We start from the raw sequence: 22,707 nt of genomic DNA, 5'->3' as shown, positions 1-22,707 counted from the left end.
GAGAGGTCCCACTCCTTTCTTGCTGTCACCTGCATGGTCTTGTCACCTCCTTGCACTATCCACTCTATCAACTAGCAAAAAAAAGGTGGGGGGAGCCAATGGGAATGAACACTTTCATTACTTTAATAAGCATCAAGAAGTCAGACAAGTGCTAGAGCCAGTGCAATGATGGGGAGAAAAGGAGTGGAGTGACGTTGCCCTTTCAGCAGTACTGACCTTGCAGCTCACAGCTCTGCAGTCTCATGAAGCCTCACTAATTACAGCCGAGTTAGAAGGAATCCTTTGGGTATGACAAAGCATAACATTTTGCAAGTCTGGAGTCATTTATATTCACATTCTTAGAGCAAGAAGAGAAAAGCAGCAAATCGGGGCTACCTCATCTTGAATTAATTTTGCAATTAACAAAGCATATTTGAGTTTGTTGTATAGAGATCATACCTATTTTCAGTGTTCTGTAATACTTAAGGGCACTTTCAGGAATATCAGCAGCAAATTATGGCACCATTAAAAAAAGACAGAATTAAAGTTTTATGGGAAATACCCCCTTATGCTTACAATACATAGAAAAGAGACCTCTAACTTTACATGATTTTAACTCCTCTACTTCTCTGAAGTCTGATTATAGAAGGCCTTTAGTACCTTGAAAAGGCATATGGCACATCATATTCCTGTATTAATTTTTTAAATTACAATAATTTAATAATACATTATGCACTTAAGACTCTCAAAACTGTCCACAACAGACAAGTGTAACAGGTACGCTTTACACTGCCCTATATAAGCCACGAGAGGGAGCATAAAGCTCGCAGTCTGCTGCCTTCACTGCATTCAAACACTGGGTCTCTGTACACTGAAAGTAAAGTCCAGCTGATTTAGGGCATTAAAGGAAAGTCCAGCATATACATATTCTGTGTACGAATTTCACATTACAAGAACACTGGCTCAGGTAAGCCCGACAGCCCTGGAAGCTGGTGCCTAGCATCCACTCGGCACAACAGGGTTAGAAACGTACCACAAGCACCCATCGCGCTTGGAAGGTCCCCCCAAAATACCTACATGGTCATTTTTTTCTTTCTAATCATCTCCTTCAATCTCTTCTCTACTATCCAGCTTACAGGCAACTAAAAACCAGTGTGGTAATGATCAGACTCTTTTGGCATGTTGAAACTATTGCCAGCTACACCGCTTTCCTTTCTGTACTGCCTGATGTTACCACTAACACCCATCTGCTCTCTCTTTTGTCTTACAAGTTACCTACAAAAAGTTCTCCAGGACAAGGATCACCCTTCTGGTTTTAGCATAGCAAGATACTGCCCCATAAAGACTAGTGTTCATATATAACATAGTATTATAAATAAAATTACATCCTTTCAGCTACCAAGGCTGTGTGGATACAGAACAGCAACAGCACCGTCTACTGATCAGATCCAACACTACTACTGACTCAAATCGTGATTGTTCACATAAGGGAAAGAGAAACTGAAAAAAGACAAGACTCTGGCAGACTAGTGCCAATACTTTCAGGACCACTAAACTTATCTGAAAGCCTGGACAACTTCTAATAAAGTAATATAATTCCTTCCCTTTCATGTCAACCAGTTTATAAAAAAAAAAGAAACATAGTTTGCTCTACTTCATTATGTCCTGCTATCACTAGTCTGAACAAAACAAAACAAGCACAGAGAGAGAGAAATTAAGGTAGGGTATTTGATAACAAAATTCCAACAAAGCCAATAAGTATATGTTAGATTTCAATCCTGCACATGCTTACAGAAATCACATGCTTTCTCTGTGTGGTTGTGAAAAACCTTTACTGTGGTTTTTCTGCTCAAGGAAAAAGCATGGGAAAGCCAAGGTCTTTGCTTCCCTTCTCACTCTTCTTAGAAGAACACAAATAATTGTGATGATTCTCCTCAAGCCATCAACAGTAAACGAGTCAGTGGAGAAAAATCTTTTCGAAAAGAGCAGAAACACTAACTTAAGGATAAAATAGTCTGTGAAGTCAAAAGTCGGAAACACCTTTAATACCTCACAGTCAAAAAAGAGGACTGGGGAAAAAAAAGAAAAAGAAGAAATGGAGACTGAGGTTCTCTATATTATGATAAATACAGGACTGAGCCCTCAGCAGTCAGCACCTTTCCAATCTTTTGGGATACAGGCAGACAGATGCAGTTTGAAGGAACATGTTGGCACAGAGCAGCCAAACAGAAAAGCTGTCCAAACCATAGGTACAAACACATTTTTCTGGTGTAGTGTAAGCATGCTGCAACTTTCTTTATGAAGACTGAATGGACAGGGAATGACTACAGCTCCTTCTGCACATAAAGATCAGTTCTGCCAAGAGCCAAGTCCCTCAGTCTGCACCTCAGACGCAGGCAAGCCTTTCAAAAGTTGGGCAGTGATCTTCAATGGTAGGAAGAGAGATAGATTAGGGTTTTATATCCTTGATTAGATTGTTAATAGTTTCCTTTCACAGACTCACATATCACCGATTTTTCACTTTTTGTATATTTAAAAAAACCCAGTAAAATCAGCCCACTCTCAGGAGATAACCTATCTCAGCTTAAATGGGAGTTACAGCAATGAGACAATTATTTTGGAAGGATGGGAACTGTCGTGTAAAACTAATCCCAAATCAGGTTTTGCCTTCCTTGACTATTAGACCAGATACTTTACAAAAACCCACCTAAATATAACTTCCATGCAATTACTTTTTCTTTCCAGTGTGGAACCTGATAAAAACAAAACTGGATTCAGCTTTCCATCAGAAATACAAGCTTCTCCTCAATGAGTTTGAGGTCGGCACACTCCCTTTAAATCCTCCCCCAAGGATGTTACGAGAAACCATATCACAGATGAAGCTCCAGTGCCCTTCTCCCTGCTAACAAAACAGTGGGTGCCCCAACATTGTTCATAACAACTGTCTACCTTTAGCAACCTCAGTATAAGCAATCCACCGATCTGAAAGATGCAGAAGTCACAAATGCACCAAATTAACAACACCAAACCCTCCAAACCACACAAGGTCCTCCACAGCCAGGAGAGTACTGGTAGGTTTTTAACCAGCTTTCCCATTCTCACTGCCCGCAACCATCCTTCTGTACTATGGGAAGACAAAGAAGAGCACCTGAAAAAGCACCACCATTTAGTTCCATAGGTTTCTATATTGCCACTTACTTTTTTCCTCTCCAAAATAACCCATCTTTGTTTCTTCCTTATATAACACAGATTTCTCATTTCTAACTTTGATCATCTTTTTCTCTGCTCCTCCCGTGATGTGTACCATCAATTTATATGATATATTATTCACTGATGCTGCAAGAAAGGACAGCACAACTGGAAATTATTAAAAAGGCTAAAAATTTGGCATACATTACCTAGGCAGAAACTGATTAACACAAACAGATATTAAAAATAATTTAAAATATTAATTCATAATGACATTCGGAACAGAAGAGAACTAGATACGACAAAGGGTTAGACCAGCTGTCATTTGGAAAATATACACTTGACTTGAGACACTGGCACAGGTTGCCCAGAGAAGCTGTGGCTGCCCCCTCCCTGGCAGTGTTCAAGGCCAGGTTGGATGGGGCTTTGAGCAACCTGGTCTAGTGGAAGGTGTCCCTGCCTGTGGCAGGGGGGTAGGAACTAGATGATCTTCAAAGGTCCCTTCCAACCAAAACCAGATGATTCTATGCCTAGGAAACATCTGGTAAAAGTACCGTGGAAAAAATAAGGGGTAAAAATAAGGGACCTGGGAGGGTTTGTTTTGTTTTAAATAGAAGAAATATTTAGATGCAGTTAGAGGACCTGAAGCTACACATATGTATTCAGAACCACATGCTTAGTACAAGCATTTCCTACCTCAGTAACATACCTTTAAAAAAAATATATATATAAATTACGACTTGTCATGATGGAGAATGCCAAGCAATGAAGGTACAGAGACATGAGAAAGGTAGCAAATGGGTTGCAAGTATCAGATGCCCTCTTCATAAGACTAAAGCTGAAGTCACCATGTATTTGCCAGTAACAGGCTGAAGAAGTAACATCACACCCACATTTGAAGTGGTGTCTGCTTTTTTTAGCTCCTTCCCCTTATTTCTGAAAACACTTTTTGCTTTTAAAAAAAAAAAGTATTAAATCCCCCCCAAAGTGATTCTGTTCAGACAGTTTCATGTTGATTATCATAGACATACAAAATTTTTTGATCATATGCTAGAAGTGACATTATTTTCTTAATGATTTTAGATGCCAGAGAATATTACTTATCAGTCACTTGTGGACAGTGACAGCATCCTAAAGTTAACAACTTCTAACATTCAAGTGACAATATTATTATTAAAATCAACAACAGAATAGTTTTTTTATTTAAGTATGATTTAGTTAACCAGTTTGCACTGTTATCTCTGCATCATACTTTTGCTAAGAAAAATCCTGCCCATGACCTTGTATAAGCATAATTAAGGATGGGATGAACAGTATTCATTCCTTGCAGACAGAAAATTTTGCTAGATTTTTCACAGGCTTTTGCTATGGCAAGACAGCACGGAACACAACTGAATTCAGAGTTTTTCTACAATTACACTGAGGGAAATCTGCAAATTATCATGTCACAAAGAACAGTCACACACTCCTCCAGACTTTCCTGCTTAAAGAGAACACAGAGAGAGTGCACTACAGTGTTTTAAGCTGACACCCACAGTATTCCCACCTACAGAAAAGGTCCCCAATGAACAGTACAGCCTAAACACTAGTAGGATTATGGAAAGGCAAACATGCCTACTAAGAGAATTTTCTTGGGTTTAAAAAAAAAAAAAGATCAAATTGCTTGTATCTGCTACAACTAAAGCCAAGAAGGAACTTTCTTGCCAAAGGCAATGTTTATGTCTGCAAGTAAAGCACATTACAAACTTGACAAGGGTAGAAATAAAAATCTGTGATTTCTACTGAAGTGTGACTTCATAAAATTCGCCACAAACTCTCTAAACTGAGCTTCCCCACATACGTAGGGGAATCTTGCCTTCCCTGCAGTCAAGAGGTAAAATAAAACTGTTCCTGACCTCTGGTCTGTGGTTATCGGCTTATGAAAAACCAATTAAACACATTAGCTGTTCTTCAGAATGGTGTCTAGACTATGTGCTGCAGAGAGCCTGGAAGCCTAACAGAGACAAGAATAAGAAACTGAATCTCTATCAATATACAAGGATAAGCAAAAGCCACCACAGACGGCAATGGCACCACTGGGTCTGGACCTTGCTGACAGCCACCATCAGGCAAGACATGCTCAGAGAAGCGAGGAATAAAGGGAGCCCAGATGGCTCGCCAACATGTCCCAGCAGGCAGGGAAGCCAAGTAACAGTGAGGCATATGCAAATGGGGAAGATCATGAGTGAAACCGAGAAGCATGTGCAGGGGAACACCATGCGATAGTGATAACATAGCTGAGGAGTATGGGCAAAAATAGAAGGAGAAAGAGGGGAAAAAAAAAAGAAAAAACATAATGAAACACAAGGGCAAGCAGTAATTTTTAACTAGTGCACATACTGGATTTAGGACAGCTAAATATATTGTTCTATCCATGTAAGCAATTGTTATAGCTGCAACATACCTAAATAATCAGAAGTCATGACATTTTAACTTACTGCGCTCTTCTACTAAGATACTCAAAACCCCCTAAAAACAGATTTCTGTATCTTAAGTAACAAAAAATACCTTAAGAGAATTACTCCCCAGCACAGTTCTGCTATACAGGTGAGTTATACAAAATAATGAGATTCTTGGAAAGGAGATTCCAAGTTTAACTCTACCAAAGTCACGTCAAGCAACACGCCCCAAGACTGCATTACCCTGACTTCTGCTGTCAAGCCATGACTTTCCATCCCAGCTTTACCAGTAACATTTTTCAAGTGTTTTAAATAAGCTTTTTCCTACAGCATATCATAGCACATTCAGTAACTGTCGCTTGCCTTATTAAAACAGCCAACAAAAGAGATCAAATACAGGAGTCAGACAGACAGCTGGATGATTAGACACACTTTCGTTCTCAGCTATTCATCCTACTTCCCCAGCAGACACTGACACAACACAGAGATGTCTGATCCGCTCATGAAGCGGATGCCACCAGCCAACAAGTCAGGCTACATGAAGATCACAGAATCACAGAATCAACCAGGTTGGAAGAGACCTCAGGGATCATCGAATCCAACCGTTGCCCTGACACCACCCTGTCAACTAGACCATGGCACTAAGTGCCATGTCCAGTCTTTTCTTAAACACATCCAGAGATGGTGACTCCACCACCTCCCTGGGCAGCCCATTCCAATGTCTAATAACCCTTTCTGAAAAGAAATTCTTCCTCATGTCCAACCTGAACCTCCCCTGGCAAAGCTTGAGGCTATGTCCTCTTGTCCTATCGCTAGTTGCCCGGGAGAAGAGGCCAACTCCCACTCCACTACAACCTCCCTTCAGGTAGTTGTAGACTGCAATAAGGTCACCTCGGAGCCTCCTCTTCTCCAGGCTAAACAACACCAGCTCCCTCAGCCATTCCTCGTAGGTCAGACCCTCCAGACCCTTCACCAGCTTGGTCGCCCTCCTCTGGACTCGCTCCAACACCTCAACATCTTTCTTGAAGTGCAGGGCCCAGAACTGGACACAGTACTCAAGATGCGGCCTCACCAGTGCCGAGTACAGAGGGACGATCACTTCCCTAGACCGGCTGGCTACACCATTCCTAATAGAGGCCAGGATGCCATTGGCCTTCTTGGCCACCTGGGCACACTGCTGGCTCATGTTTAGCCGGCTGTCCATCAGCACCCCCGGGTCTCTTTCCACCGGGCCGCTTTCTAACCACTCTTCCCCCAGCCTGTAGTGCTGCATGGGGTTGTTGTGGCCGAAGTGTAAGACCCGGCACTTGTTCTTGTTGAACCTCATGCCGTTGGTCTCGGCCCATCTATCTAACCTGTCCAGATCCCTCTGTAGGGCCTTCCTACCCTCCAGCTCTACAGCGTTCAGCAACTGCTTCACAAGTGGATCAGACGTTCCTGCCTTGGGCACCAGGCCAGAAGGCAGCTTAGACAACTGGTATCGATAGCAGCTTCTGCTGTCCAATTCAGATCTGTCGTTACACGACTGTCAGAGCCTTGAGTAATAGCTAAGTCACTAGAGCAAACCTAGCCAGTACAATAAACAACTTCAACTATGTTCAAATTACTTCCTTTGCACTTGCTTTTTGGAATAATAATTTAAATTATAGCAGTAACTCATCTTACAATTTAAAAGATACTCAGGATTATTTTTGAAGATTGGTAAGCAACATGCAATAGATGGCTTCCAAACAGACCTGCAACAGAGACAACGTGGTAGAGATTTAAGACTTTCTGAACAAAAACTTTGATTTAAAAAAATCTTTCCCAAAAGTAATTATGATTTGAATTATTTAAACCCCAGAGTGCCCAGTATTTTCAGCATATATTTGGAACAAATGCGTGACTGCTGGAGGAATTACCTCCTACACATCTGCTCACTCATGTCTTGCTTTCATGCAGAGATTTAACAATAGGGGGAAAAAAAAAAAAGCCTTTTTTTCCTCATATCAGATTTTGGTTTGTATTTTGGAGCTGAAGTACTTTATTAAGTCTTTTGCAAGAAAAGCGAGATAAATTGTGGTTTGTGATAAGATCTATTCTCAGTTTTGAAATGGTCTTATATAAGATATTATAATACACATTAATTGACTAGAGAGCCAAAGTAAATCATTATCATCAATATCAAGATGTTTTCTGAGATAAGACCTCCTCTCCAAGACAAAAAGGCAAAAGGGAGGAAGGTGGAGTGGAGTCTTTGTTCAAGGAAGCAGGACCACAGAGGAGCAAGCAAAAAGAATCGAGGATGATGAAGGCGTAGCCCTCAGCTAGCTGTGGTAGGACACTGACAAACAGATGTCTGTAGCTGGTCTATGTATCTCCGTGAGCTGTTCATCCATGATCAGCTCTGACTGTTGTTGGTCTCCTCACAGGATTCATTTAGGACTTTCTCTTTTCTGACCACTGTGCACATTGCTCGACAAGAAAATCCACAAATTCAACTAAACTAGCAGTACATTTACTCATGCCAACCTTCTGGAAGCATCAGGTGAACAGGATCAGCGCAGACTCCATTCACCCCATGGAGGACTGCGACAGCAGAATTTGGGAAAATTAGTGAATTCTGCATAGGAAATTCTGCATATCCCAAGAGTCACAAGTTTAAATTTGTCAATGCTAGACCAAACTCACAGACACTCATATAAAGTAATCACAATAGCAGCACACACAATTATCACAGACCTTACATACACTATGATGAAGATCTGGTTTTCTTTTTAAATCTTAACACTTTCTTTATCATCTCTGAGTCAAAAAAATGTTTCAAATTGGTTCCAAGAAAATTCAGTGTAAACTTTAAATTAGTCTTTCACTTCTGTAAGTGTAGGGAATGAAAACCAGGATACAGTGTAACACAGCAGTGAAGACAAAACGCTTCAGAAAATTATGTGTATGCTTTATACCTATTTGTTACTGTTTCCTCCGTAACTGCAGTCAGGACATCGGTTTAAGCATACTGACAACAGACAAATCTGAGAAATGTCCTATAATGGATATTTAGCTTACGGTAGTCTGGCTGTGGACAGCCAGAGGATGAATGCCGACACGAGGTTACAGTTCAGACCCTTTAAATAAAACGTTATTTCCTAATCTCCACATTCGCTGTCCTAACCTTTCAAAGTACAAGCAAGGTCTGACAGGCAGTTCTGTTCACCAAAGTAATTTCTGTAAAACACCTGGCTGACGGTGATGGGCAAATCCATGCACAGTCCCTTGAAGTCAGTAAGATCCTACAAAGCAACAAGAAGTCACCTATGCAGACCATAGAAAGCTCAGTCAAGACAGAACAAGTGCGACTCAGTACAGAAGAGAAGGACAAAGATACGAAAAACATCATAACTACACAGAACAGTTACGGAAAACCTCACTGTTCCAAAACTTTTCAAACCATTTAATGTTAACAAATAAAATCAGCTTGCTTTGACTTCAGCAGGAATGAAACATCACTACTACAGCAGCACAGGAACCCTAAAAATGCATGTTACTAAAGGATACAAAAAGTCATAAAGTGCCCTTACTATAAATGCACTTGCACTAGCCTCTAGTCCTGCTCTCCTGCTTCCTTCCTCTGATGGTCCTCCTGGAGCTGGAGTGAACTTGGCCTCCTCATCCTGCAGCAGGGAGGAGAAGGGTTGGTGGAAGCGAACCAACTTTTCCCTTGGCTCCTACCAACTACAAGTGCTTCTCTCTTTCCCCCCCAAGGAGGCATGGAAGATAAATGGGTCTCAAGTTCAGGCCCCGAGTCTGTTATCTTAGAGGGTGGGAAGGAGAGGAGTCTCAGCATCAACACACACTGCAGCCTCCACTGCAGGCTGGACTATCCCCGCGACATGTCCTGGCTCTCCAGCAAGAGATTAGGACCCTAGCCCATCCACAGCCCCTAAAATCACAATCGCAACTCGATCACAAGATTCAAGTAGCTCATCTCGGTATTGTCCATTTCTGTATCTATGAGACAGCACAGGCACAGCTTACAAGAAAAGCCAGGACTGTGATAGTTAATTTCAAGACAAAGTTTTAAGTCAAGGAAACGCCGCTGTGACCCCTCTTCTACTAGACAGTGGATCATAATAATTCTGGTAATGGCCATACTCATTTTCCAAAGCTCACAAATTGAGATGTAGGTGATACATAACATATTTATCAGGCTCAGTGTACAACAAATATTGTCAGCAACTGTTCTCCGATGCAAGAGAAACTTTAATATTACCCCTATGTGAAAAAGTATCTGGTAGTATCTATTTTTTCCTGTTGTCCAATTTCAAATTAAACTTGCTGAAACTACAGCTATAACCACCCATTGTCGCAGGGGTGGCACTGTCTTTACTTACAGGTAGCCTTCTGCAGTAAGCACATGCAGATGGAGTAGGACATCACAGGGGTAACAGAACATCACACAGCTAACACCCCATCCGCCCCACACAACATCCCCCAACACAGAAGTTGAAAGTCATCACAGAATCACAAAATCAACCAGGTTGGAAGAGACCTCAGGGATCATCGAATCCAACCGTTGCCCTGACACCACCCTGTCAACTAGACCATGGCACTAAGTGCCATGTCCAGTCTTTTCTTAAACACATCCAGAGATGGTGACTCCACCACCTCCCTGGGCAGCCCATTCCAATGTCTAATAACCCTTTCTGAGAAGAAATTCTTCCTCATGTCCAACCTGAACCTCCCCTGGCAAAGCTTGAGGCTGTGTCCTCTTGTCCTATCGCTAGTTGCCTGGGAGAAGAGGCCAACTCCCACTTCACTACAACCTCCCTTCAGGTAGTTGTAGACTGCAATAAGGTCACCTCGGAGCCTCCTCTTCTCCAGGCTAAACGACCCCAGCTCCCTCAGCCGTTCCTCGTAGGACAGACCCTCCAGACCCTTCACCAGCTTGGTCGCCCTCCTCTGGACTCGCTCCAACACCTCAACATCTTTCTTGAAGTGCCGGGCCCAGAACTGGACACAGTACTCAAGGTGTGGCCTCACCAGTGCTGAGTACAGAGGGACGATCACTTCCCTAGACTGGCTGGCTACACTATTCCTAATAGAGGCCAGGATGCCATTGGCCTTCTTGGCCACCTGGGCACACTGCTGGCTCATGTTTAGCCGGCTGTCCATCAGCACCCCCAGGTCTCTTTCCTCTGGGCCGCTTTCTAACCACTCTTCCCTCAGCCTGTAGAGCTGCATGGGGTTGTTGTGGCCGAAGTGTAAGACCCAGCACTTGTTCTTCTTGAACCTCATGCCGTTGGTCTTGGCCCATCTATCTAACCTGTCCAGATCCCTCTGTAGGGCCTTCCTACCCTCCAGCAGATTGACACTCCCACCCAGCTTGGTGTCATCTGCAAATTTACTGAGGGTGCACTCAATCCCTACGTCTAGATCATCTATAAAGATATTGAACAGCACCGGCCCCAGAACTGAGCCCTGGGGAACACCGCTAGGGACCGGCCGCCAGTTGGACTTTGCCCCATTCACCACCACTCTCTGGGCTCGGCCATCCAGCCAGTTTTTAAACTGAGATAATGATGCATTTTAGTTTCTGAGAGTTTTAGGCTTCGCCTCCTACCACAAAAGTGTTTCCTCTCACCAAGCTAATGAAGAAAGGCAGGCACACAGGGCAGCCAGCTTCCCTGCCAAAATTCAGGTTTTAGCACTTACTCCTCCATCAATCTGGCTAAAATTTCAAAACCATTTTGTCCCAGCATAGGTATTTGGAAGGAGTTGATTAAAAGTGAGATAAGAAATTTTTTTTAGTTTTCAAAGTTTATCTAAATTTGACATGGAAAACTCCTTTGGATTAGTGTACTTTCAAAATGGCACAGCCTAAAACACCTACCTTTATTAACGGCTTTGTGCTGTTAGCACATTAATGGAAACTTACAGACAGACACATGTAAAATACACAAAAAACACAATACCTAAATCCTGTAAGCAAACAGAAGTGTAACTACAGGGAACATGAAATCAAGATTTAGCAAAAAAAGAGCAACAGAATAGAGGCCAGAGGAGGAAGCTCATCACCTAAGCCAGCCTGCAGGATAAAGAAGCCAAGAGGAACTGCAAAACTGAAAATGATTTTGTAAAGCGATTTTTTTTCTTTCACTCAAAACCAGGAAAAATTCTGGACTTTCACTGAACACCCAGAAAAAGCTCCTTTCCTTAACATTTTGCCCATTACTGGGAAATGGCAAAAATATATCTAGAATTGTACATTCTTGAGATGGTAGGATATCATTTACTTTTATCTTGTTTCACTAATTTGCTCTGCTCTTGCAGATACAGCCTGAACCACGTTACCAAAGAAGTTACATCTCTGTATTCACCCTCCAAAATACAAAGGAGCAGACACACAATACATATTTTGAGAGAACCTCTTCTAAAAAGCATTTCTTTCACGAAGCAAACTATTTTTTTATTCCATGTACATATATTTTGGGATTTTGTTTAAAGAGGCAATTTTTAAGACTCCCTTAAAGTTAAGTGCCTGAGCTCACACTAAGAACCTGCATAAATTAGCTGTCCCAAGCTCTGAACAGTCACAGGCCTCCACATACTTACAGAAAAATGATTGTGAAGAAACATGGTCATAATTATGTATTTTATTCTTAGTGCTGTTAGAGGGAATGTTATTGTAACATGAACAGGAGAATAGCTCCAGAAACAATATTGTCATTTCTCTTGATATTAGAATTTCATATTTATATATACCCCACTAAACAATTCATTATCCTGAAGTTATCCAACATCTGTTCTTAATTCCACTTAAAACAACCTCACAAAATAAAGGCTTTGCACCTAAACCTCCCTAATTCTCTCAGGAAGAAGCATGTTTGTTTTTTGGGTTGGGCTCTTGTTGTTGTTGACAGGTAAGGAAAGCCCTATTCATGAGGGGAGTGTACGTGTTTTGTAAACCTATTCACACATTTTCACAGTAAAGATGCAAGACTTCAGCCACCTGGGAAGCTACCAAAAAAGCACAGTTGACAGAAAAGTCAAACAGCAGCAACATTGTTAGCAAAACAAATAGTAGAAGTCAGTGACTGAAGAGATGATAAAGCTAAGCTAAATGCAAATGGTTAAGACCTTAAAAAAAAACCCAAAACAAACAACTATGGTCAGTCCAGAAAACACACAAAGCTCTGTTTGCACACAAGGTCAGTGAAGTTTTAAAGCAATACTTTTCAGCCACTGCTTTAAAACCACACAAACTCAGCTTTAAGGCACCTAGTATCAAACCAGCATCTGTAGCTGCAAGGAAGAACATATTTTTTTCCCCCCAGGGCTGCAATCTTGTTGCAACAGACACACAGATCCAGTCTCCCCTTTGGGGATCTCCAGTTACTGTATACACATATATACCTACAGATGCTGTGGAGGAGTCCTCATGAAATCTACCAGTGACAAGTGTGTAAAATGTAGCTTTAAGATGAGGAGTGTAACATAAGAGGAAACTACGGAGCTGTAAGGTGAAACCCAGAGCAGGCAGACAGGGTCCACCAACAAGGCCTGGGTAAAGTCATGGCAAGATGAATGAGGAACTGACTGAAGGGCCCATGTGATGCCAAAACCACCGATACAAGCCTAAGCTGCAGCAGATCAAGTTTGGGTAAGTTCATTCCAAAACTCTGAACACCACCTATTTGCAGAGACAGACAAAATCAGCAACAAGAGAAGAGGACCCTACCTTTGCTGCATGCCCAAGGCAGAGAAGCTACATATGTAGATCCTGGTCCAGAAAGGACCCCACTTGCCCCCACATCACCAGCGTGGGAACCCTCCCCTGTCCCCAGCCAGGCCGAGCATGGAGGTATGACTTCTCTTGTGCTGCCACAAGACAGAAAGGTGGTAGTTCTGCAGTAGCTCATCGACGAGTACGTAAATGAGCCAGTATGGTTTGTGTTTGTACAATTGTTTCTGCTGTTGTGTTAGCTTTGATACTCTGTGCACATCATCACTAATGCCACAATTAACAATAGTTGGAATATTGTTTTATAATAATAAAGGATGGTATAACTCAATGTTGGTTGTCATCCAATTGCACCGTTGATCTCTGTACAAACCGATGCTTAAGTCCCAGAGCCACAGATGCCCTGTGGCTCAAGCCAGTGCACCAGCCTCTGGAGTACACTCAACTACTGAATTTTCAGACTCTGTGTTAACAATGCTGCAACCTGTTTTCTGAATTCTACGAACTGCCTCTGCTTTCCTTCACCTGTTATTGGAGCAAAAACCTCAGCGGCCAGGGTATGTATTTGTGATGCAAGAGAGTCGAATTCGAGGTCCTTCCAAAGCAGCCTGCAGAACTGATTGAACATGGCTCAACCACCTCTTGGTGTCTTGAAAGCTATCAAGTTACCCATTTCTGAAAAACTGGAAAAATAAAGTCAAGGAATATAGCACCCATTCCTGTACAGCCTTAATGCCATACTACAGCAACCCCCCCTCAAAACACCACCACTCTAAGCATTACAGTCCACTCTTACCAAGAAAACAGAACACTTCAGTAAAGTACACAAAAAGACAAATATGTAACTTTTCTGCAGCTCTTCCCACAAACAGATTTCCAAACGCATTCGTGAAGGATGCTGGTATTCTTTTCCATTGTCACAACAGAATCCTTGTCTGTTAGCAGTAGTTAACAGGGGCTGCCTCTCCAGAACTCCAAGGCTGTGTGGTTCCCAGAGAGGCAATGCAGCGATGAAGACCCTCCTCCTCTCCTTCCAACCATGCTAATTCCTCTCCACTCGTAGACGCACATTATTAACATTATCTTGTGCTAGCTTTGGCAACTGGCAGGTCCTTCCATAAGCCAGTGCAGCTCACTAAACTAGCAGATAATCCATCCAGCAAAAAGACAAGTAATAGCTTTCACAGCCGCTCACTGTTAGGCTGGTTTAGGCTTCTGTGAAAACATAGCCTATGTCTGCGTCATGCTTACAAGTCTGGGACTCCAGATGTTCGTCACTTTGGCCAAGCATTTTGAAATCCCAGGGACCACCATCATAAACAGTAAAATTCCATGACAAAACACCTTTATGCACTTCATTGATTTCACAGCCACAAATTAATTATACAAAGCCTTCAAGAGACCCTGGCATAAGGCTTACTTTCAACACTACTACAGCTGTGCCTGTACCATTTTGTACAGCTGCACGTAACACAGCTGGACTGCATGAAGATAAATACTGGAATTCACCATTTCAGCACAAACCATGACATATCTTTAGGCTTTCTTTACATCCACTTTTATAGTTCTGTAAATTTTGAATTTGGTAGGCACCACTAAACCAACTTATCTGACTTCTAGAGTAACAAAGCAACAAAAACTTCATCACTTGCTCCTATATTAATGCAAATAACTTTAAGTGTATTTTCCATTAGAAAAAAAAAAACAAAACAGTCTTCATCTGAAGATAAAGAGAATTATATCTGCTACTTCTTAAGTGGTTTAACAGCATAATTTGACCAAAGTTTCTTTTAGGAGCATAGGCAAGCTTTTTCATCTCAGTCAAGGTAGCAAAATTGTTTATAATGCAACCTAGTAAAAATTACCAGAATTAAAAAAAACTCTTCCTCTTGCATCCACTTCACCCATGAAGCCACTCACGTGGGTGCGCTACCATACTATGTTTTGGTAGAGCCAAAGGCAGCACTGTACAGCTGCCACTCGTCGTTAAGTCTCAGACGCAGGCAAGTTCGGGGTTTTCCTTTTTGGGATGCAGGGAAGGGAAAGAAGAGGGAATGTTTAAAATATATCCTCCTGTCAGCTTTCCCCCATTTCTTAAACTCCCTATTCGAACAACTACTCCCTATTCAACAGGATATTTTACACAGACTTTAAAGGGATGAAAAAGAACTGAAGACCTGCATCAATGTCTCCTACAGCTCAGATCTGACACCCTCCCTTCTATGCTGCATCTCCCAGTACTTACGTGGTTTTATGCCACTCATACACCCCACTACGCATCAAAATTGCTCCAAATGTTACTGCATTCCCTTTACCAGGTCACTGCCCCAACACAGGCATGAGTTCCATTTTCTTTTGCTCTGTGGAAGCAAAGGAAACCTGGAAAGCAGGAAATGAGATTGAGACGAAGAATAAATTTTCCCCTGGTAAAATGGAAAAGCACATGATCATCAAAATCCAAAATTCCACCCCTAAATCAATCCAGGACACAGAAGTGGAGATCTTACGTATACCTAATCCAGACAGACCTTTTAGTATCCAAACAGTGTCAAAATTTATTAAAAGGAATATATTACTTAGCTGCTTGTGACAGCATCAGCTCAACTTAATAACCAAGAGGATTTCTTCCACCCTTTCATACGGAAAGCTGTTAATTAACTAATGAACACAGATTAGCATAACAACAATAAGACTCTTAGGAAGCAGGTTAAAGGGAAGACAGCAGTAGGTAGTGTCTGAAGAATTATCCAGATGGAGGTACGGAATAGTGAAGCTCCCCAGTGGATGAATCTACAAGCAGACACACAGTATTTTCATTGATGACTCGGAACAAAATATAGAAATATGCCAATGCAAAAGTGACATGTTAAATGAGTGTGAAACATCATATTGATTCAAAGATGAATACTCCCTCTGTGAAACAACCAGGGGAAATAAACTCGAAGAATCCCATTTCACTAGATTTTCATTTCATCAGATGCTATGTTTGCTTTTCAAAGATACCAGAATCTGTATGAATCCTCATATGCCTATTCTCAACTCCTCACCCTTAGTACCGTGTGCTTCGGGTATGCTCCGTGCACATTTGTTCTCAGCTCCCGGGTAAGTTTCATTAGCATGCCGTGCACTGCACATACTTATCTTCCAAGATGTAATCTGAACCGTGTGCCTGTAAAATGCACCAACCATACCAGTTCTTAAGCAAAAGAAGGAAAAACTATACATACACATGATGGACTCTAAGTAATTTAGTACTGCTCCAGAAAAAGATCCGGACTGCTTGGGCATAGTCCTCTGAAAACATCACCTTGCTGCTCTGAAGTAATAAAGAAAAGCACAGTGTTAAGTACTATCATGAAATGAACACAGAAAAATACCAAAAATGTACAACCATCTAAAATCCTCACATACCCATATCACAAAAGAATGCATTTCTGGTTAGTCCATCTCAAAAATGGTATTGTCAATCTAAAAATCTACAGAGGAGTACAGGGATGATTAGATGTATGGGGAATCTCCCACATGAAGAACTGACAAGACCCTTCAGTTCAGCTAGCAGATGGCTGGAGGATGCAATATGATAGAGAGCTATAAAAATCACAAGGGATACCGTAGAAGAAAAATCAGAACAATGATCGGGTATTTCTCACAATTCAAGAATGAATGAAATGATAATACAGTAGGCTTCTCTCAAATAACACAATGTTGTTTTTTTTTTCTAAAAGCACCGGTGAAACCCATTACTACCAGACAAGTATAATATAAAAACTAAGAAAATAAAAAATATAAATGCATTCCAGAAACAACTGGACACATTCATGAAAGAAAAGTTGATCAACAATCACTAAACGCAAAGATGCTACCTTGAGCTCTTGAAATTGCTAATTCAAATAAGGTAAAATGTATACTAGTGAAAGGATTATCCTTAGTTTTTAGATCCTTTCTCTAAAGCAGCAGCTAGAGGCCATGACTGCAAACAGAACTCAGATGTTTGGTCTAATCCAGCCATAATATAACACACACCCAGCTTGTTTTGATGGGCGATGATTTGGAGGACTTCAGCAAATCTTCTCAGCATTGGAATGATTCATTTGTCTGATTTCTTCCAACAGGTAACCTGCCATAACAAAATCAGAGCTAGTCCATCTCTTCCTTTCACCCTTACTGTTAGTCATGCTTCACAGTCTGAAAAACTGCCCCTCAATGAACACAGGCTGCAATGAGAAACTGAACTTCCTCCTGGAAGGAGGACTGTCATGGTCCTGAATTCCAAGAAAGGCAGGTAAAAAAAAAGCCAACCATACAAATTGTCAGGGTAGATGATATAAACAATTCGTTCTTGGATTTTAAGGATACTAATGTGCTCCCTTATGCTCTTATTCTATAAGCTTATTTCAACATCTGAAATAGAAGTTTGTATGACCAGTGTCAGACTACCCAACTTTAGCCTGAAACCTCCCTCAGAAGGGCAGGATAAGCCACAAACTAAGTAGCACCCCAAGAAGACAGTAATGCGTGAATCCCCCACCACCCCCAAAACAGACTACAGTGAAACAAGAATATTTACAAACTTCTAAAGAAGGGAATTCTCCTGCAAAAGCCTTTGCTCAACTCTTCTTGAACCTGTTAATGCTACCCAGACCCATACCACGTAGAACAGCTTTGGATGACAGGAACCTCTGGACTTCACTTCGCTCAATCCCCTGCCCAAAACAGAACTCCTTTCAAAGTTAGATCAGGTTGCTCAGGGCCTTGTTCAGTCAAGTTTTAAATATCTCCAAAGACAGGAGATCCCACAGCCTCTCCAGGTAGCCTGCTCCACTGCTTTCACCAACCACACTTACTGTGATTTTTTTTTTGCCTTCTCTCCAGCTGGAATTTCCCTTTATGAAACTTGTCTATTCACTGCGCACCTCTGAGAAAAGTCTGGCATTTCTAATATCAAGACAGCCTGAGTTAGCAAGTAAATTGTACAGTGAAGGTATATGATACACTTGAGCCAACCTGACAGCTCACCACTGCTAATAGAGGCAGATCAGCCCTGCACACTTCCAACAATCTAATTTCAGCCCCCCTGTGCTAGCTCTGCAACTTACATGGCTGCACAGACGGCCAATTCATCTTGCTAACCTGACAGAAATCCATTCCCTTGTTCAATTCCTATGTCATCTCAGCAATATTAATATGTTCAGCACAGGGTCACAAAGGAGAAAGGGGAGCTGCAGGTAGGAACAAGAGCACCCTTTTTTGGAGGGGGGCAGGGGGTAACAAGCTATAACCTGTGAATTTAGATTTAGGTGTCACAGAACAACATATGCTAAAAAAATGTCAACTTGCTTTAATAAACTCCCAGCTATAACTGAACAGTCTTACACATGCTTCCTACTTCATCCCTATGGGATGATATTTGCATTTCTTTCCTTAATAATACAACCTACATCTTCTCTCATCCATGAAGACAGTTATAAAAAACAGTGCTTAACTGATACTAATTATATTCGGCATTAACTACCACCTGAGCTAAACAGAACATAATAGATAGGAACCATATACATTTAGTTAGGGAATGCCATGCCAGTTGGAGATGGAGGAGCAGTAAATTCTTTCAGTTCGTAGAGATGCTGGTGTATGGTCTTCACCAAGCCAAAGTCACATAGGTCAAAGGTGTAGATCAGCCTATGGCACTGAATTTTACATTTTAAGTTACAAGGCACTATGGGGACCTTACTTCAAGTAAACACCATTAGATTTGTTCAAAAAGAGTTACATACACAAAAAGTGCACACTTCTTAACACAGCGAGTACTCTTACACACATCAAAGAAAACTGTCACAGGACCAGCATTCAAAGTCAAATTTGGCAGCTAATGACAACTCAAGCTTCATCTTTGATAACAACTCTTCAACTTATACCGAATTTCAATCATTTTCCAAACTAAGCCTGTTGAACATGGGCTACCTAGAACCTGTTGAAAGGCGTTATCGGTAACAAAGGAAAAGCATTTCTATACAGCTGCAGAGGAGCTTGGTAAGAGAACAGATTTAATCTTCCTAGTTTTCACACACTGCACGCCATGGTTTGCAAAGTCCATAAAGATCGGCAATTTATGAGATCAGAACTAATATATCCCTTACCTGACACATAAAAAGTAGTTTTCCAAGGGAAAACTCAACTAATCCAGAGCAATAAAAAAAAGAGAACTATGAAAATACTTATCAAAGATTGAGCGAGCTCATGGTAATCCATACTTACCCTCAAGGAAAGTTAGTTAAACACATTCAAGTTGTTTTATTAGCACGTCTGAATTCCTCTAGTCCATTATTCTCCCCCAAGGCTCAGTATTTCAGTTTGAAATCCACGACAAGTATCACATAAACCACCACCGCTCCCTGCTCCATCCTCAGACACATTACACCACCTTTGATCCCTCCCCAGCCAACTGTATTTTGCACGGATTGCTACTGCCTCAGCTGCCACTTGAAAACCTCGCAGAATCCCTCCACCACTCCCCGCCCAGTTAAAACTTGCTGCCATCTACTGTCAGACGATTCACAGCTCTGCCCTCTCCCATCGCCTCAGGCATGGCTCCACTTCGAGGTGCCAACCTCTACTCATGACCTCCATTAGTAGCACCAGGTTCACCACCTTCCCTCAAGTCCCCAGATTTTTACATAAACACCCTTCTAAGGGATACCACCAGTTTGCTTGATCAGTTCACACCTCCCAGCTACCACACACAGTCACTTCTTGCACTCATCCCCAAGTAGACCTTTTACCAGATTTTACCAAACAGCGCAGTCCTCTGGCAAATTAAACTAAGATCATCACTGTCCATGTGCAGTCCTGAAACATGATTCAGCCCTTGTTTTTCCACAGTTGCTAGTGAGAAAGAACAGGAGCAGAGCACACAACCCTTTCAGTCTCTGGGGTCTCACATCCACCTTTGTAAAGCAGCACACCCAGCGAGCTGCACTCCTCCTCTCTCCTTTGTCACTCCAGAGACCTAATGATTTTTAAGAAAAAACACAGAGCAATAACCCTAAGCAGTTTTCACAGCTCTTCTAGAGCCAAACCAGCTTAAAGCCTGGTTCTGGGTCCTTAGCCTCACAGATAGCTTCAGTAACTACCTCTGTTTTATGTGGCTTCCTCAGGAAGAGCCACCTAACTAATTCTTGTCAGTCCAGTGTTGTCTATCAGACTTCCAAGGGCAGCTGTGGAAAAGAAAAAAGAACAAGAAAAAACTAATGACCGCAACAAGCCAGCTTTCATACTGTCAGAGCCTGGAGGGAGAAAGGAAGCTAGATATTCAACAGGGATCCTAACAACCGCATGCACACCTGAGGCTTAGTTTTACCAGCAAGTTTAGCACCTGTTCTTCAACAGAAGCACAAACATTACCATGAAAGGCTTGCATCTTTTCACCATATTAACGTTTTTATTTACTTAAACTCCACATTAAGTTGTGTTTCCCTCTCTGTGGCAGCAGGGCTAGGCTAGGGAAACTATGCCAACACAAGTAACATTAAGTTTTCTAGCACAGATGCAAAACTTTGGACATGCCACTCCACGTGCTATCAGTTTGCTACTGAAAACTACCTAACCGCCAGCTTCCTTCCACACACGTGTTCTGTCTCATAATAATACTTATTACGTATTTCCCCTACGCAAACACTTCTGGTAATTTTTTAAAACTGGGATACACGGACATTATGAGACTGTCCAACAATCTATGCAGTTATGTTTGGCAAAGGCACACATGAATCAAAAGCAACTCAAAGCTTAAAACACATCGCTGTTCGCATACTTTGAGAAGTTTTTTTTATAAAAGGATTAGTGCTCGTTGCTAAGCTATCTGCCTTTACCTTCCTGTTTGGAAACACAGTCAACATTTTTCAGGCGTTACAAGTAGTAATGCACGCATATTTTGATGAGGACACCTGCGAGTAAAGCTAATTGCCTGTCACTTTATAGTCAGGCCCCTTCAGCTAGACATTAAACTTACAGTCATTCAGGCTCTCATCACTGATCAACTACTGATACCAGGCAAACTTTCCTACTATTTGCTTGGTTCTTTTGAAATCCCTTTAATATCAACAACTTACAAACTTTATTTCTGTTGGAATCACATTTTGGTAAGATAAATGTTGTAGGGAAAGCTTTAAGCTAGCCATTTTTAGAAGATCTGCAAGTAAGACCCGTAAGTGACACAGGCCAATATACAGCTTTCCATTCAAAGGAACAAAAAACTTTTACGAGGATGCGCGACTGGGATGCTTTAACGCCAACAGTCACTACAGCCATTTAGCTGCACCACAGTCCTGATCGTCGCCGTGGGGACTTTCTTCTCCACGCAATCATGGAAGTAACACACCACAAGCTCCCAGCCAGCACGAACAGCTAACCGGCACCGAAAAGATCGGGGCGCGAAGCAGCACGAAGCGTTTTGCTTCAGCGCAGCGGCCCCGCGAGCCTCCGGCTGCTCCCTGCTCCGCCGCGGGAAGGAAAACTCTGGAAACGCAGCCCGCCCGCCGCAGCACTTCTCAGGTCGCCTCCACGCTGCCGCGCTGACCCACTGCCCCCGCTGGGCCGGGGACCGGGCACGACCTCCCGCCGCCCCCGCCACTGCCGCGGGAGCCGCCCGGGGACCCCGGACCCCGCAACCGGGCTCGGGCCGTGGGGGGACGGCACGGGTCACCCCGCCGGTGTGCCGGCAGCCTGCCCGGCGCGGCGGAGAGCGGGGCAGCACATGGAGGACCGGCGCGGCGTGCGCGGCGGGGGCCGAGATCGGCGGCGGGGTGACAGGGACAAGCTGGTGCGGCGGCGGCCGCCCGCGGAGGGAAAGGCCGGCCGGGGAGCGGGAGGAGGCGGGGAGGGAGCGGAGGAGGCGCCGCGCCCCGGCGGGCTGTGCCCCGAGCCTGAGGGGCGAGGGCGGCGGGAGGCTCCGCGGGCGGCGGGAGCGAAGGCGGGAAGGGGAAGGGGACGGGGGGCGGCGCGGGCGCCCCCGCAGCGAGGCGCCACTCCGGGCGCGGCGCGCGTCGCCGCCCGCCTCACCATCAGCACTTTGGCCGCGTTCTCCAGCTGGGCGATCACCTCGGGGGCCCCCCCCGCCGCCGCGGCCGCCGCCATCATGGTCTCTCTTCAATGACGCGCCATGCGCTGCATTCTGGGACGAGGCGGCCGCGCAGCCAATCCCGGGCGCGGCTCGGTCCGGCCCGGCCCGGCCCGGCCCCGGCGCGGAGGCGAAGCGGCGGCGGCGCCGCAGCGTGACCACCGGCCGCCGGCCGCCAGCCAGGGGGGCCGCAGGGCGCCGCCGGAGACAGCCCCCAGCCCAGCACCGCGCACCTTCCTCCCCACCGCCCGCCTCCGGGGCGGGCCCGGCGC

At 43.4% G+C, this 22,707-nt stretch overlaps 1 protein-coding gene across 3 annotated transcripts in view; it reads right to left on the bottom strand.

The window, feature by feature from the left end:
* Window positions 1-22,457, bottom strand: part of XPO4 (exportin 4) — an 88,074-nt gene extending 65,617 nt beyond the window's left edge. For all 3 annotated transcript variants that reach the window (XM_068421872.1, XM_068421876.1, XM_068421887.1), the window contains exon 1: window positions 22,378-22,457. In XM_068421872.1, coding sequence (XP_068277973.1) covers window positions 22,378-22,455 — 78 coding nt within the window. In that variant the 5' untranslated portion in view covers window positions 22,456-22,457. The remainder of the gene's footprint in view (window positions 1-22,377) is intronic.
* Window positions 22,458-22,707: the final 250 nt, after the last annotated feature.

Source organism: Nyctibius grandis, chromosome 2, assembly GCF_013368605.1.
Source record: "Nyctibius grandis isolate bNycGra1 chromosome 2, bNycGra1.pri, whole genome shotgun sequence".
NCBI lineage: Eukaryota > Metazoa > Chordata > Aves > Nyctibiiformes > Nyctibiidae > Nyctibius > Nyctibius grandis.
This window is presented reverse-complemented; position numbering and strand designations above follow the sequence as displayed.